This window comes from Gadus morhua, chromosome 3 (genome assembly GCF_902167405.1).
Source record: "Gadus morhua chromosome 3, gadMor3.0, whole genome shotgun sequence".
Lineage (NCBI taxonomy): Eukaryota > Metazoa > Chordata > Actinopteri > Gadiformes > Gadidae > Gadus > Gadus morhua.
Genome location: NC_044050.1, coordinates 2,813,563 through 2,830,598, shown reverse-complemented (window position 1 = coordinate 2,830,598; position 17,036 = coordinate 2,813,563). Strand labels below are relative to the sequence as shown.

At 45.6% G+C, this 17,036-nt stretch overlaps 1 protein-coding gene across 1 annotated transcript in view; it reads right to left on the bottom strand.

The window, feature by feature from the left end:
* Positions 1 to 17,036, bottom strand: part of vps54 (VPS54 subunit of GARP complex) — a 41,040-nt gene that overhangs the window by 23,109 nt on the left and 895 nt on the right. The window contains exons 2-11 of the mRNA XM_030352624.1: positions 13,072 to 13,249; positions 11,634 to 11,875; positions 11,000 to 11,084; positions 6,433 to 6,467; positions 5,760 to 5,894; positions 4,256 to 4,641; positions 3,763 to 3,889; positions 2,321 to 2,428; positions 1,792 to 1,847; positions 1,200 to 1,296 (exon numbers count right to left, since the gene is read on the bottom strand). Coding sequence (XP_030208484.1) covers positions 1,200 to 1,296; positions 1,792 to 1,847; positions 2,321 to 2,428; positions 3,763 to 3,889; positions 4,256 to 4,641; positions 5,760 to 5,894; positions 6,433 to 6,467; positions 11,000 to 11,084; positions 11,634 to 11,875; positions 13,072 to 13,222 — 1,422 coding nt within the window. The 5' untranslated portion in view covers positions 13,223 to 13,249. The remainder of the gene's footprint in view (positions 1 to 1,199; positions 1,297 to 1,791; positions 1,848 to 2,320; positions 2,429 to 3,762; positions 3,890 to 4,255; positions 4,642 to 5,759; positions 5,895 to 6,432; positions 6,468 to 10,999; positions 11,085 to 11,633; positions 11,876 to 13,071; positions 13,250 to 17,036) is intronic.

Here is a 17,036-nt window from a genome sequence, read left to right as displayed (position 1 = left end):
ATATCCTTATTAGCGCTTCTTATTAGGCTATGTAGCTTAAATAATGACATAATCAGGCCGTATAGAATGCAACATGTTTAATAGCCTAACTTTCAATAGATGAGGAAAAACATGAACATCGCAATAACGAGGCATAGTGTTACGAGTAGCATATGTGTGTGCGCGAGAATGGCAGTGTGCGTATGCGTGTGTGAGTGACGTCAGCGAGTGAGTGGACGAGCGAGGAGAGCGAGCGGTAGCGCGTGTGTCTAGTGAAGAAGCGGACGAGTCCGGTAGAATAAAGTACCCATCCTGTCAATAATCGGTGGCCGCTTCATTCCGACCTATAAGCAGACAAACTGCCAGTCAAATCACACAAAACAATAGAGGCAGGATCACACAGGCAATTTTTTTCGCGCTTGGCCCACTCTGGATAAATGTCGTTCATATCGCATATGAGGACTTCGACGGCTGTGGAGAAATGCAATCCTCCGTAGCCACGGAGAGCTGTGATCACAGAGAGGGCATCTCGTCACATATTTACGGCATCAATAGGAGGGGGCGCTGTCAGCAGACTATTATTTAGACAAATTATTAGCAAATTTCAATCTGACAATTTGACCGAAGAGTTAGAAAGGGCATATCGCGCTTCTGCCTTCTCACACCGCGAGACAGGTTCGTGGCTTTGAGTATCGCGGTTTTCGGTTTGATACGCGTATCGTTACAGCCCTAGTGGTAGGCGAGATTTTTTTCTATTTCCAGCAAACAGCTTCAAAATCAGGTTTTCTGGAACTGAATACTCTGTTCAATTGTTGGGAAAACAGCATAATATGTCTCCTTTAATACATTGATTGTTGACTAGAGATATCTAACCAATAGTAAATAATTTGATGGTTAATCCAATCAAACCCTCTCATTATAAGTATGTCTATGTATACCATATGCACTTTTTAATTAATCGTATTTCATGTCTTAAGAGTCTTTTAGATGCGTTACTAAGTTTCTTCATTATAATCGTCACTATTTTTCTCATCTGGAGCAGAGCAACAGACCCTTTTCAAGGTCACCCTGGGACAGACAGCCCATATCACCAGGTCTGATCCTCTTATGCACCAGAGCCCAGTAGACCACATTAGTAAAGACCTCACCCAGGAACCATCCTGGCTTTCACCGGGTTTCAGAGAGCCCGTGTAAGGGTGGATGGAGAGGAGCCGGCTTACCTTCACCCTCTGGAGGAAGAGCAGGAAGCTGCTGAAGACGCTCTGCAGAAGGTCAAACCACTGGAGGAAGGTCATCAGTCGCATCTGGTCCGCCAGCCTGCGGAGACACACGCACAATGCTTCAGCAGGCTCTCATGTTGTGTTGCTCGACATGATAACCATGTGGGTACCATTTTATTGTAATAGTCATGGTGTGGTTGAATGCTAATCCCTCTTTTACCATGGATACATCTACACTTGGATAGTTCCATTCAATAATGTATTTCGTTTGAGTTGATATTATCTGGTAGGGTGGGACAGACTTATGAGGAGGGATGACGGTGGTTGAGGGATGATCATGCGCTTTGATCAGTGTATGTTGTTCCTTTCTTTATTTGGCTAAATAAGAAATGCTATCAAACATTTGAAGAAATTCAGTTGAACATTTGCAACTAAACCAAAGCAAGCCACTTGAACAGATAGATTTCTGTTCGTCTGCAAGTTCCTGGAAGTTGCGCAAACTGATGGACAATAATAATCTACTAGAGATTCTCACTGCTTTGTTATATTTTGTCAGATAGACCATACCCAGTGTCCGTATGTGTGTACCTACTTTGTGACGACGTCCGTGTCGATGTCCGGGATGTTGACCACACTGTCCACCACACACTGGAAGACAACACATGGGCTGAGACTCATCCTGGTGCCCTGTCCACTAGAACCCCTCAGACGAACATTTAATTTCAAGCAGTTTTCAATGGCCTGAGCTTCATCATAAATCCCATTATAAAAATATGCATTTATAGCCTGATTGATGATTGTAAACGATATAATTGAATCATTTCCTGGTGCATCATAAAGGGAGCAGGATGTGATGGAGTGGAGGGAGGGACTCATGTCTGGCGCACAACAGAGGATCTTTATAACTTAGAAAAGGTGAGTAACGACACACTAATGACGTTTGTGAACAGTTTGATTGTAAAGTGGGTAGATAACCTGGCAGAAACATGGTGGCTTTGTGAACCAGCATGGCGAAGGGAACTTAGCCCCAGAAGGGGCTGAGTCGTGGTTACTAACCCAGCATACGGGGTCAGGTGGGGGGGGACTGAATGCAGCGGCACGCTAGTGGTGGGGCTCCTAACCTGTGTGACGATGCCCTTGGCAGCCTGGATCATCTCCTCGTTGTAGATGTCCAGGAAGTCCAGTTTCCTCTGACGCAGCAGACCAAACACCAGGGACTCCAGACGCTCCTGGTACACACACACAAACACAAATAAAAGATACAAAGCATTTCCTATATTTTTTATTTGAGTTATTTTAAACCTGCACTATGTACCATCTCTACAGCAGCTATTTACTCCATTAGAACATATCTGAACTAGAATGTTTCTCAAGAATAAAAGCCCCCCACATGTCACAGCTATAACTGCAGTGTACACTCAAGCCACTAGAGGCTGCTATTGGGAAGTTAGATAGTGCAGGTTTAATAATGAGTTGATGGCCGATTCGATTGTCGAAGATATCAAGCTTTCTTTTACATAGAATCACAAGACTAAATCAGATTGATCAAACCGAATTGTATTTTGAACAGTTGCATTTACAGAATAATCTGATGACTTGTTTTTAATCAGGCTGACCCATTACAACGGAAACACCAAAAACAACCCAACATGCATTTAAAGGGGACCCATTATGCTTTTTCGACTTTTATGACCTATAAACGTTGTTATAATGATTGATAGTCATGTTTAACCATACTTAAGTGTCAAATAATGACGTACATGCATTTCGACGTATTCCTTGGGGTGGCTGTGCAGAGCGCTAAACACTCGGGACAACGTTTGCGATTCACTTCCGGGAAATCATCTACGTAGAGGCACTCCTGCCGCGCCCCCATATGCCTGGTCAAATCTGCCCGCGCGCGCTTCAAGGAAGGTAACCAATCATAACGGAGTTGGGTTGGCAGGAGGGGGCGGAGAAGGACGAAACCGAGCGTCGACAGAGAATGCTGAATGCGCCCAGATGAGAGGAAGAGTTCTCCCGAAAATCTACATCGTTTTTTGTGTATGGTTAAACATGACTATCAATCATTGTAACAACGTTTATAGGTCAAAAAAGTCGAAAAAGCATAATAGGTCCCCTTTAAAGATCGTCAAATTTACCACATTGCCATTCGACTAGACGATAAATTAAATACAACATGATCAAATCCCTTCATTTATAGACAGTGACAGATTACTTATGCTTCCAAACCCCACCTTCTCTGAGACGGCATTCAGCTGATGCCCCTGTGGTGGTGGTGGGCACATGGTCAGTTTGAGACACTCAGCTAACCCAGCAGACGCTCAGCTAACCCAGCAGACGCTCAGCTAACCCAGCAGACGCTCAGCTAACCCAGCAGACGCTCAGCTAACCCAGCAGACGCTCAGCTAACCCAGCAGACACTCAGCTAACCCAGCAGACACTCAGCTAACCCAGCAGACACTCAGCTAACCCAGCAGACACTCAGCTAACCCAGCAGACACTCAGCTAACCTAGCACACTTCCACCTGCAGCGGGGAGCAACCCTATATCAATGGGTTACCTTCTCGAGGACATGTGGCTCCTCTCTGAGGCTCCTGTTCAGGTCGCTGCGGGTGTACATGCTGAAGTCCTCCACCATCATCTTGTCGATGAGCTTCTCCAGCTCACACAGCTGGGAGCCAAGATGTCTGAGAGGATATAGTAGGAGAGAGAGGGGAGGAGAATGGGAAATAAGCAGGAGCTCAGCACATGACCACATCCACCGGGTTAGAAGAACACCTCAAGACGACGAGATGAAACATTCTTATCTGCACATCGTGCACTGTTGCAGTACCAAAGAGTCCACCTGGGGCTCCACGTCTCAATATAATACACATCATTTTTTTTTTCATACATTAATGAGCAGCCAACATGCGACTTTTAAAGAGGATATGAAACAACGTTCTCGCTTCAGTAATTCGTCTTTCCATTAACAAATGAAGACAGTCAGGGTGGGCTCCTGCTCCCCCACGGCTGTGTGAGTCCAGTGGTGTGGAGTTGGTGGGGGTCCCTACCTGAAGCTGTGGATGCCCTGCAGCTCCTGCTGCAGCACCTCCTTGGTGGTGGCAATGAGCTCCAGCGCGCCCACGAACTCGGAGGTGGCGAGCAGCAGCTGCACGGTGGGCTGCGTCTGGTGCACCGCCGCCATCAGCTTCAGCTTGTCGTACAGCCGTGCGCAGTTGCCCCGCTCCAGGGCCGTGCGCAGGAGGCTGAGCGGGCCCCGGCACATGACCCGCTCCATGGTGGCGGTGCGGCCCCGCAGCACGGCCACAGCGCCCTGAGTGCTGCGCAGCCGGTCCTGCAGCTCATGCTGCGACGACATGGCGTGGAAGAAGGCCTCCGAGCGCAGGGAGATCTGCCGGGCAATGCTCACCTCCACCACATCCAGGTAGTGACTGAGCTGGGGGCGCAACAGGGCTCTTAAAAGGGCTGATATCAGGCTTTTTCCCTTTTGTTTAGACTGTTTAATGACATATGTATCCATGTTTACATCTGCTAAGCTAGAACAATTCCAAGCCAGGGGTTGTATTTAAACACAGAGAAAGCCCCTCAATAAGTGGTGAAACAGTTTGTTATGGTTAGCAGTGGGCGGTGCTGAAGTGCATAAGCCGCGCCTCCAGGCTACCCGCAATGTGTACGACTTCTCGGGGGGGTGATTTTTCCACGGTACTAGCAAAGCGTTCCTCCGATACAGGAGACTGGGCTACTCGGGAGGGGGGCCTTATTGCAACATGATACAAAACAAACAGTTTTTGAAGGAGGCTGAAAATGGTTTTGCAGAAATTGTGCAGTGTGAGAATAATAAGGGGTATTACTAACATACAGGCATGTAACCCTATTCTAGTAGTAGCCCAAAATGCAATTATTAACCCTAAAAAAGCGTGATATGGGATCTTTAAACACCGTCTGCATGTGCCAACTCATAACTGGATCTTACCAGAATACTCATATAATTACCCTATGATGTAGTTTGGGTTTTACATTTCTAAATATATCTACTGTGTGAAAGGTGGATAGTGTGTTCCCTGACAGGGGTTAGTCTCTCTCAGCTGCTCCTATTGATGGTACCCCCACTCTGTCGAGGCTAACTGTTTCCCAAACACTCTGAGCAGTCCATGAAGATGCTTGCAAACCGCCAAAAGAAACACCAACGCCCAATATCAGAAGGATTGCTGTAGTTGGCCAACACTGACACCTACATGTTCGCCAGCTAGAAGCTTCACCGGAGCTTTTAACAGCCCCAACCTGGCCTGATGTCTGAGGAGCCTGATGTCTATCACATCTAATTATTATCTTCTACTCATTCACTAACAAAACCTTTACTGACTGTAACCTCACTCATGTCTACCTACCCATGAGGTGCATGGCCCATCTTCATGACACCATCTGATGACACAACTCACACAGCTGCTATCCTCACTCCCTACTCAAAGGCAACGGGCTGCCTTGGTTCCGTTGCCACAGGCGAATCAAATCAGAGGGTTCTTACCTACCATCAGATCATCTAATGATTCCTACCTTCTCCTGCAGCAGTCTGGAGGAGGCCATGTCCCGGCTGCTCTTGCACCCCCCAGCGCTGTTGAAGTGGGACCAGGGCAGCACGGCGTTGAAGGTGGCCGAGTCCTCCAGCGCAAACTCAGGCCTCATGAAGATCTGCCATGCACAAGACGTCCGTCAGTTGGCATAGACAAGACATGACAAGGGCCTGCAGTGGGCTCCTGTGTCTCACCAAAGGTGGGGTGGTTCCTGAGATTACATTTTAGGTTTTTACAATCGCATGTAAAAAAAGAGGAAAGACTGGTATCTGGGGCTGTCGCAGGTCCGTAATAATAATTTGGAAGGCTTCCAAAAGATTGGATGGCTTCCCTGTGTCTATGTACCTCCCCCGCTACCTATGAACTCTGCCCACGCTCTCATTGGTCAGGACCAGACCGCTAGCATTCCATGAGCTAGAGAGCTGGTCCTGTGTATTGGGGGAGTGGCTTTGGGGGAGGATGTTTTCAGTTGGATTCCTTCCAAATTAAGTTCCCTCTGGCTAGCGGCCTACCCTAGCTTTAAGACCTGGATGGGGATTTTAAGACTCACCGCAATAACACGACTCCAGGGTGAGTCAAAGACACAAGTAGTGTGTGTGCAAGGCCTGATCCAAACAAAGTCATAAAATAGCGTGACAAGGAAGTTGCCCTCTTACCTTTGGGACCTGTTCCAACTCAGCCCTGGATTTTTCTAGAAAGAGAGCGTGAGAGAGAGAGCGCGTGAGAGAAATGAAGATCCATTGGCACATTGAAAAGAACACCCTTTTCACAGAGGGATCGTCGTAGGACAAACACAGGTGTCACTCGGATCTAATTATGGGTCTGCCACATTCATGCATAGACCTATGGACAGACCTATAGACATAGACCTATAGACGGACACCTTTGGACAGATCTATGGAAATAGACCTATAGACATAGACCTATGGACAGGACAGACCTACAGAGAGACCTACGGACATAGACCTATGGACATATACACCACTTTGTGCTTTGGATCATCACCTCCATATTGGAGAGACAGAGACTGGCCTATAATCAAATACAAATCTACTAGGATGCTGCAGCCTTCCCTGGGTAAAAACGATATAACGTTTACATTTCTGAAGCTGTTCAAGAGTGGCTTTTACTCAAGGGTTGTGCGATATGTGGAGTAAAACAGCAAACCAACGGTCATGTTTTATCATATTCTCTTTCTTGTACTTTACTCAGTGGTTTCTAGTCAAGACATTACTTACACATGGTGGTAAAACCAAAGTTAATATTTAGTAGCGTTTGAAACTAACTAGTAGTTAGTACCGTGTGCAGTGTTGGGGAGTAACGGAATACATGTACCGGCGTTACGTATTCAGAATACAAATTATAACTAACTGTATTCCGTTACAGTTTAATTTGTTGGTATTTAGAGTACATAATTGAAATCAATGGATTACATGACGATACTTCTGTTTCACGAGTTTATTCGTGCTTTCACACCAACAGCATTTATTACGCACCAAACGAGTTTGGTCCCTTGGTTCGGTACGTTTGCGGTGGTGTGAATGCAACCACATCACTTTGATGCGAACCAAATCAGCCGGCCGAGACCTCCCTGAAGAGCTGGTCTCGGTTCGCTTCGAAACGAACCCTGGTACAGGCAATGGTGGGTAGAGTACTGAAAATCTATACTCAAGTAAAAGTACAATTACTTTGTTCGAAATCCACTTGAGTAAAAGTAAATATTCCAATTTGAAAACCTACTTGAGTAAGAGTAAAAAAGTACTTTGTTATAAAGTTGCTCAAATTACAAGTTATTTTACATTTTTGTTTTGGAGTGCTTGTATCAGTGAAAAAGACATAACGTGTGTGAGTGAGCGAGTGAGTGAGAGAGAAAGAGATGCACGCTTAAAATATTTCTTCACAAGTTGCTTCATTGTGTGTATTGTTCATTAAACATACAACAAAAAATGTAATTTAATTTCAAACAAATTTACACTAAAAACCTAAATTAATTTCTGCTCTGTGCAAAGCAAGTTTTGTAGGTACACAACCAATTAAACTCTAAACAGGCTGGCTTGGTTAGCTGATTAGCCAATCAGATTTGTCTTCACGTGATTGCGGTCCAGCCTACGCATAAAAGACAGTAGTATCTTTAGAATTATATAAACTCTACGTGGACCGTAACCCCGCACCCCCTGCCGAAAATATCTTCCTGCGCGTCTGCATCCACGACGTGTATGCTTGTATTACAGTCAACTAAGATGATGTGTTTATCAAAATACTAATTTTAATGAAGGCACAATGGAAAATGCAATTGAGTAAAGAGTAGGACTGTAAATCAAATATTTACTTGAGTAAGAGTAAACTACAGACTTAAAAAGGGATGGTGAAAAGTACTTGTATAAGTAATTTTTTACTCATTTGCGTTACTTGTAACACGGTACTACCCACCACTGAGTACGGGGTTTGGAAGTAACAGGCACCCGCTCAGCTGCGTGCATTATGGGAATTATTGTTTGATTAGCGGTAACTTCAAGACTAGCAGCACATTGTCGGGCCGCTTGGTGAAAATGACACCCACATAAAATGTATGCTGGAAAACACACATAAAAATGCTGATGCATTTAACACACTCAGCACCAGGATGAGGGAGAAGGAGTTCAACCGGTCCACAACTGTATGAAACAAATCAATTTCACAACGAGTGAAGCCCGCTTGATATCCATGATTAAAAGTAAATAATCGTATTTACTTTCACTTTTCACTCTTTTTATTTCAAGGTGATTTTATAGGCAACACCTATACACTTAGCGCAGGGATTTTTAATGTAATAGCAAATATCTTTCGCATAAACATACCCTTATAGTCTTTGTTCCTCTACAGCCAATTATAGAATATAGTGCACTTTCACCGAGACTCAGTTTGAACAGAAGAATAAACCAGAATAGGCCTGTTTAGGTAGCAGGATTGGATGCCGCATTCCTACACTTTTAAAATGCAATTCAATATGGAAGTAATCCAAGTATTCAGAATACAATACTCAGAGTGATGTAACGGAATACGTTACATGTTACATTTTTGGGCACGTATTCTGTAACTGGATACATTTTAAAAGTATCCTTCCCAACACTGAGGCGCCGTTTACACGAAGGGAAAACGCAGATATTTCCACGCGGTTTGGCCTCATTTACACGAAAACGCAGTTTTTGTCACAGAAAACGATAATTTCTAAAAACTCCGGCCAAAGTGGAGATTTCTGAAAACGCCGGTTATGTGTTGTCGTGTCAACGGGGGGAAACAGGGTTTTAGGTTCTGAAGCGTCACATTATGCGCCAGGAAATGCTTAACGTTAGAGATAGACCGATATGGTTTTTTCAGGGCCGATACCGATACCAATACCGATTATTAGTAGTCAAGGGGCTGATAACTGATATTTGGAGCCGATATTAATTTACAGAAAAAGAGAAAATATTGGGGTCAAATTTTTGAATAATACAAACTCCAACACTTAACTTCATTTAAATGCCTTTAACCACTTAATCGTCAAATCCCGCCGGCGGACAAGTTTTAGTTACACCACCCCTTCCCCCACCCAACATGCTGGGTCAATTTTCGGCATCATTCAGTTGAGTGATATCATGTCATACACCGTTTGAAAGCTTAGAATCTCAGGAATGTCATCCAATGTCAACCATTCGGTGGAATAAATATGTTTAGCGAATATAGATCAAAAATATCCTCGTGTCTTAGGTCAAAATAGCCCCCTCACCCTCCTCCTCCCTTGGTCCATTCTAACTTTATCGTCGTTGTGGATATCCTTAGCAATGAGTTGATACTTGATACTTCATGTTGGGTCTTAAAATGTTCATAAGAGTCCACAGAAATCGAATATCAATATTATTTTAGTCTAATACATTGTGTATATGCACAAGCCATCTTATACAAAGCAGCCGAAAAATAGAAAACCGAAACCCTGCAATGTTCTTTTGTAGGAAAACTGCGATTTAGGGTTTGAATTCCACTATTGTCATCTGATTCATGGAATCCACTGTGTCCGCCAGGGTCTCACGGTGACATGGAGCCCTCACACATGTCTGTAAGACCAATACTTCCTTGTTTACAAGCCAATGAGGCGATCACTATCAAAACGGGGCATGTATACTTTGATTGACAGCTTCACCAGCAGACAGCAAGGGTTGGGGGCGGGCCTTAGATATCCTAATAGCCAATGAAAATACCTTTCTGACGTATCCAGCATGTCAAACACCGTCTCACGTGTGGTTGAGAAAACAAATGCGCAAGGGGTGTGCGTAAACTAGCAGGCTCTTCCCCAGAGTGCGAGTGTGAAGCAAGTGGTTGATTTGCGCGTGTGTGCTTTGTTATTTGTACATAATTATTTATAGTATTTTTACTATTTCAGTTTTGGTGTTTATACCATTGTACTTTTCACTTTTTAAGTAAAAATAATAGCCAAAACACTTTGTTTGAGCTTTTATTTTGTCCGTCGTGGCTCTGTGTGTAACCAGAGCGTGTAACCAATCAGATGGTGCTGTGGGTTGGACAATGCTGGAGACAGCGTAGTGACAGCAGACAGAGGCGCGGCTGCATCAGAGCCAAAATAACCCTGTTTTAAATGTATCTTATCGGCCGTCGGATAAAAAAAAAAGGCAGATGCCGATATGCGTCAAAATGCTGAATATCGGCGCCGATAATCGGCCCGGCCGATAATCGGTCGATCCCTACTTAACGTCATATGAGCGCCCTATGTTTACAGTTTGTTTGTTACAGGAAGACGCTCGTGTTATTCGTTGTTGATGCTGCGGATTCTGATTGGCTTGCATGGCTTTAATTGCGCTCAACTGCGTATTTATGTGTTTTGATGTAAACCACAACTTTTTTGAAAACGATGTTGTGTGCACAATGTTATTTTTGAAAACGGAGGGGGGGAAATATTCGTTTCTATAAATACCCTGCTACGTATAATCGTGGCCTGACCGTGTGTTAACTAATGACTTGGTAACAATCGTATGCAGAGCAGGTGCTCCGAGCCCAGGTATATAAAGCAGCAGACCATAATCAGCCTGATGAGGGACACCTGGCCGGTCAGACCATGGAAGAAGGGTCATTGGGAACATTTAAGAGAGCAGATCTCGTTAAGGTGTGCTTGGTTGAGTCATTCATTTTAGTGGCGTTATGCCTGTACCAGAGTCGCTGCCATGGCGACCAGTATTAAATGATGTATACCGTTGTTCTGGTTGATACTGGAGACGGCCTCCACTCCATCTTTGTTGGGACAGATCGCCTTGCAGCGCTCGTGGATCCTCTCCCTCTGCGAACACACAAGAACATCGGGGTTGACCCCGGGTCCGTTATGAAACACGCTAACATCAGTGTTCACCACGGGTCCGTTATGAAACACGATAACACAGGGGTTCACCCCGGGTCCGTTATGAAACACGTTAACACAGGGGTTCACCCCGGATCCGTTATGAAACACGATAAAACAGGGGTTCATCCCTGGTCCGTTATGAAACACGACATCAACAGGGTTCTCCCCGGATCCGTTATGAAACGCGTAGTGGGCCGGCTATGAAGGAAACACAGACCGAGATCAAACAGGGCATCCAGGTGTGTTCTGGAGGTGAAGGTTTCTATGGGACCCTGATCACAGGAGTCTCCAGAACCGTACATAAGAAGGTTTGCCAACTGCAGCATGTGGACTATTATTACCATCATAATGGAGATCACCACCATTTGTCTTCCCTTAACATTAACCTCTGGAACAACATCATGTAAAAAATCCAACTGAATATCATTTCCATAACAACCCCAATGTTTCTGCAACGTTATTGGCTCGGTTCCAGAGGGTGCTGTGTACCTGGGCTGTCTCCTGCAGGTATGGGCCGAAGTCCTCCCTGCTGATGTTAGGCAGGTAGAAGGAGGGCATGACCTCCGTGTCAGCGAAGTCCAGGCCCCAGGACTTGGTAAAGAAGTCGGACTCGCGCTTGGCCAACCGCGGGTCGTTGAGCGCAGCCGGCAGGTTGACCTTGGAGCTGTACACCGTCCAGCGGCCGTGCTCCGACACCACTGAGGGGCCCTCACGCAGGCCCCGTGCCTCGCCTGGGACCGGAGAGACGGACACGGTCACACGGTGTCTGGGGGGCTGGAGTTAGGCGTGTGTGGTCGGAGGTGCGTGTGTTTGTTAGGAGCCGTGTGTGTCTGGTTGGTTGGTTGGTTGGAGCTGGGTGCGTGGTTGGTTGGAGCTGGGTGTGTGGTTGGTTGGAGCTGGGTGTGTGGTTGGTTGGAGGTGGGTGCGTGGTTGGTTGGAGGTGGGTGCGTGGTTGGTTGGAGCTGTGTGCGTGGTTGGTTGGAGGTGGGTGCGTGGTTGGTTGGTTGGAGGTGGGTGCGTGGTTGGTTGGTTGGAGGTGGGTGCGTGGTTGGTTGGTTGGAGGTGGGTGCGTGGTTGGTTGGTTGGAGGTGGGTGCGTGGTTGGTTGGTTGGAGGTGGGTGCGTGGTTGGTTGGAGGTGGGTGCGTGGTTGGTTGGTTGGAGGTGGGTGCGTGGTTGGTTGGAGGTGGGTGCGTGGTTGGTTGGTTGGAGGTGGGTGCGTGGTTGGTTGGAGGTGGGTGCGTGGTTGGTTGGTTGGAGGTGGGTGCGTGGTTGGTTGGAGGTGGGTGCGTGGTTGGTTGGTTGGAGGTGGGTGCGTGGTTGGTTGGAGGTGGGTGCGTGGTTGGAGGTATGTGTGTGGTTGGAGGTATGTGTGTGGTTGGAGGTGTGTGTGGTTGGAGGTATGTGTGTGGTTGGAGGTGTGTGTGTGGTTAGAGGTGTGTGTGTGGTTAGAGGTGTGTGTGTGTGTGTATGGTTTGAGGAATGTGGTTGGAGGGGTGTGGTCAGAGGGTTGTGTGCCTGTGTGGTTGGAGGTGTGTGTGTGCGTGTGGTTGGAGGTGTGTGTGTGTGCGTGTGGTTGGAGGCGGGTGGTCTGAGGGTTGTGTGTTTGGTTGGTTTGGAGGCGGGTGGTCTGAGGGTTGTGTGTTTGGTTGGTTTGGAGGCGGGTGGTCTGAGGGGTGTGCGTTTGGTTGGTTTGGAGGCGGGTGGTCTGAGGGTTGTGTGTTTGGTTGGTTTGGAGGCGGGTGGTCTGAGGGTTGTGTGTTTGGTTGGTTTGGAGGCGGGTGGTCTGAGTGGTGTGTGTTTGGTTGGTTTGGAGGTGGGTGGTCTGAGGGTTGTGTGTTTGGTTGGTTTGGAGGTGGGTGTTCTGAGGGGTGTGTGCGTGTGCGTGCGTGTGTGCGTGCGTGCGTGCGTGCGTGCGTGTTGGCTGACCGGCGGTGGGTTCCTTGGGGCAGACGTCAGGCAGCGATCGGCCTGGGTGTTGCCGTGGCGGCGAGGAGGCGTCCCGCTCCTTGCAGTAGATCCCGTCTCGTCCCCCAGCCCCTGTGTGGGGCGCTGTGGAGGAGCCGTGGCCGGACGCCATGGCATCGGAACTCCTCCAGGAGACTAGCTGCACGCACACGCACACACGCACACAAGTTAGATTGCGGTGGTCTTCATGAGGTGTCTGAGGTGTATAACCCTCTGCTGAGGGCTTCAGAATGAATGCATTGAGCAGCTTCAATGTTTCTTTAACACTAGGCACTATGAACGACCCAGGTTCTCCTTTGCTGCAGCGAAGCTGGAGCGTGCGACACGGAGCAAATACTAGAGGAGGAGAGAAGGGTTGGACCCAGCCAAGTCACATCTCCGCTGCTGGAGAGGCAGCAGAGATCCTAACTGTGTACTTGGATGATGTCCCTCAGTGGCTGCAGAACATTCATACTGTGTTGAACGTAAATAAAAACAGTTTCTCTTATCTATTTCTATATCTTTTAAAAAGGAAATCATACGGCCTGGAGCATTGTTGCACAATTTTTATTTAGTTATGTAAATGTTTTCCATAAAGCTCCTTTAAGAAATGATGGGCTTAAGCACCACCGTTCAGTTCCAGACACCTCCAATCTTTAAACCATCAGCCACTGAACAAAAAAGCCTGGGCAGCAAATCATTGTCACATACTAAAAATATATTCTACTTATTTTTGAGCTTGACCCATTTTGGTCAGTCTTCAAATATACCAACAGTCATCAGTGCATTGCTGACGGAAACTGTGAAACACCATATCGTAGATCAACGTATGGATCAGCTTTCTCCATAAAGGGCTGTAAACCCTGGAACACGAACAGGAACCAAAATAATTTGAGATATAAAATATTTTACAATGAAGGTTAAGTTTAAAAGCAAACCATAACCAATGTTTAGCTCTATGTAATGTGTTTTTTTTATTGGTGAACTGTTTAGATTAACAATAAAAGCCCCTTATTTGAATTACACTGCAGACGTAAAGCGATAGCTATAAAATCCTAATCAGTTTTCTGCCCGTATTGGAATTATGGTAGTTTTCATAATCTGCATCAAATCAATTAAATAAAACCTAACACCTAAAGGCTTTAGACAAACACCAGAACACAGAGAAGAAAGGCAACATATGCTATGATCACAGAAACAGGAACAGAAACAAATGCAGATTCCCCAAAAAGAGTGCCCCCAAAAATAGTAATATTAAAAAGGAACTGAAGACTGAAAAACATTTTCTGCGCAGGGGAATACAAACTGGTGTCCAGCACTCAGCATTGCGCTAAACCTTGAATCCACACCTGACACATTAGGTCACCTGGAGCCCTTCGCCTCAGTATATGAAACTTTAGGGATGTACCAAAAAAGCTCTCTTAGAACTAGTTAGAGTACATTTTTGGTATTTCCATATCAATGCTTGGTGAATATTATTACAGAGAACGTTGTTGTTATCAGACTGGTGCCAAGTAAGGGCCCTCTGTGCTTGGCTTTGTAATAACGACATCATCTGGCCCTAATTACAGCTAATTAGACAGACGAACCCGATGTATACCGTTTGGTAATTTCTTAGGTATACACATGTTCTCTAGAAACATCTTCAAAATCTTCAAAAACCGACAGGTCTGTAACATGCCCGACTGGAGAGGGGGGTAGATGAGGAAATAGGTTGGTAGTACGGCTGGGCGATTAATCTAATTTTGATCGCGATTTCGATGTTAGCGTCAAAAGATCACAAAACTTATATGGTAATCGATTATTTGTTTGTTTTTTTAATTAAATGTTTTATAGAAAGAACAGCTGGATACATCTGTATATTATTTTAGTTTGAACATTTTCTTGACCCTTTTGTGTATTTTTTTAAGGCGAAATTTCAAAGTTCTCAGTTACAAAGTGTTTTTTGGGAGAGACATGCTGAATAAATACATCATGTTTTCAAACTCAAAAATAATCGTTTGAATAATCGTGATTTCAATATTGACCCAAATAATCGTGATCATGATGTTTTTTCCTAATCGAGCAGCCCTAGTATTTGGTAGTACCCTCCTGTCAGTGCGTTTACATGATTCAAGAAAATGAAATTATTGGGTTAGTCCGACTATGATTGGATTATTAAGATTAATTTATACAGTTTAGTAGGACTAGGGTAAGGGTCAAATCCGGTTTCTCATAATTGTGTTTTCCTGAATCCTCGGACGCCAGGCTTCCAAGGATTCAGGAAAGCCTGGGATTCGGAAGTCGGGAAATCTCCCAGCTTTCTTGCGCCATTTCTCGGAGGCACGCCCCCTTTTTCTCTTCATCTCTCGGAATTCTGAGAGTAGACGAGAGCAGTGATGACGCTCTCAACAAAAATGGCTGCGCCTGTGAAGAGATTTATTTTCTTTGTATTTGTACCATGTTGGTCATTTTAACGTCAATTTTAAATGCTCTTACACACTTGATTACATTGCTACTTTATTCCGGTCACCAATTTATGCATTGCACGGTCTTGCTGTGTGTACAATACAATGTTAAGTTGTGGTGTTTTTTTTCAAGCTGGTTTGCTAAAGAGGCTAATGTAGCTAACAATAAACAACGACTAGCCAATTTCATGACACAATCACAAAATCGAACGGGAACGATATAAATGCTCCGAGATCGGAAGTTACGTCACACCATAACTTCGGGCACATCTGTCAAAATAAATGTTTTTTTCTTCCGTTGTGTTTATGGTCTTTATTCATTCATTGCACCGCGGCTGAACTGACGGGGATATTCTTGTTTTATGAATCTTAAAGACTAAGTCGGGTTCTCCATCTCTCTGGTTCTTCCACAACATTAAGGACTCGTAGTCGGGGTTATCTCGGCCATGGTGGAGAAGGAATTGGGGGGGAAAGGAACTTTGGCTTCGACTCTCTGAAGTCCAGATTGGAGTTGAAAGGAATTGTTACCGTATGCGGACTCCCGCCATAGGAGCTGCTCCGCCAGAGGAGGAGCTGCTCCGCCAGAGGAGTCCGCATACGACCAAGAGGTCGGAACAATGGAGCGTCGGAGAAATGACATGGACCCGAAGTGAACTGACAGCTGTGTACTGAAAACATCTTTCTCGAATGCCGCCTGAGTTTGTTGTTGCTGATGACGTTAAGGGGTCAGTCGGTGGCTCCATAACACAAGTTGAAATGGGTACTAGTGATGGGTCGTTCGCGACCGAATCAGTTCGAAAGAACGAATCTTTAACAAGAACGAACCAAACTGATTCTTCTCTCTTGTTCGTCTCGTTCGTTCTCAGACTCGACTCCACCCCAGACCCACTAGTCGCTGACGGTCGCTGTTCGTTCACTGACTGAGTGGTGAAGAGGGAAGAGGCTTAGTGAGCGAGCGTACGATAAAACGATTCAATATCAGTGAAATGGTAAATGCATGCCGTCTTTGTACTTTCTGTGTCATGCCAGATGAATCAAACATTTGAATGTCTCATCAATCTGTCTCGATCTTTCATGATTCGTTCTCCACCCGGGACCCCCACCATCTTTGCTAAATCAAGTCTATTATCTTGCTGATATGTTAAACATCCAATAATCAACTACACCCCCATCCCGCTGCGTTTGGTTAAAGTTGTAATGTTGTGTTGATTGATGACCGACTTCCACGATCGTTTGAGAATGAGAACGAGGGTGGAGCTGAGTCTGACTGACTCAGCTGAGAACTGTTCCATGATTTGATCCACCGCTACCGGAAACTCGACTGAACGAACGAACAAACGATTCTGAACGACTCTTCTTGGCGAACTGACCGACGCCACCTATCGTACCGGGGTATGACATGCTTTGGCCAATTAATTGATTTTCTCACCGCCATGTATAATCTGACAATTGCAGTTGTCCAATTGAGGTGCATAGTCGAACTATGGTTTTTAATCGGAT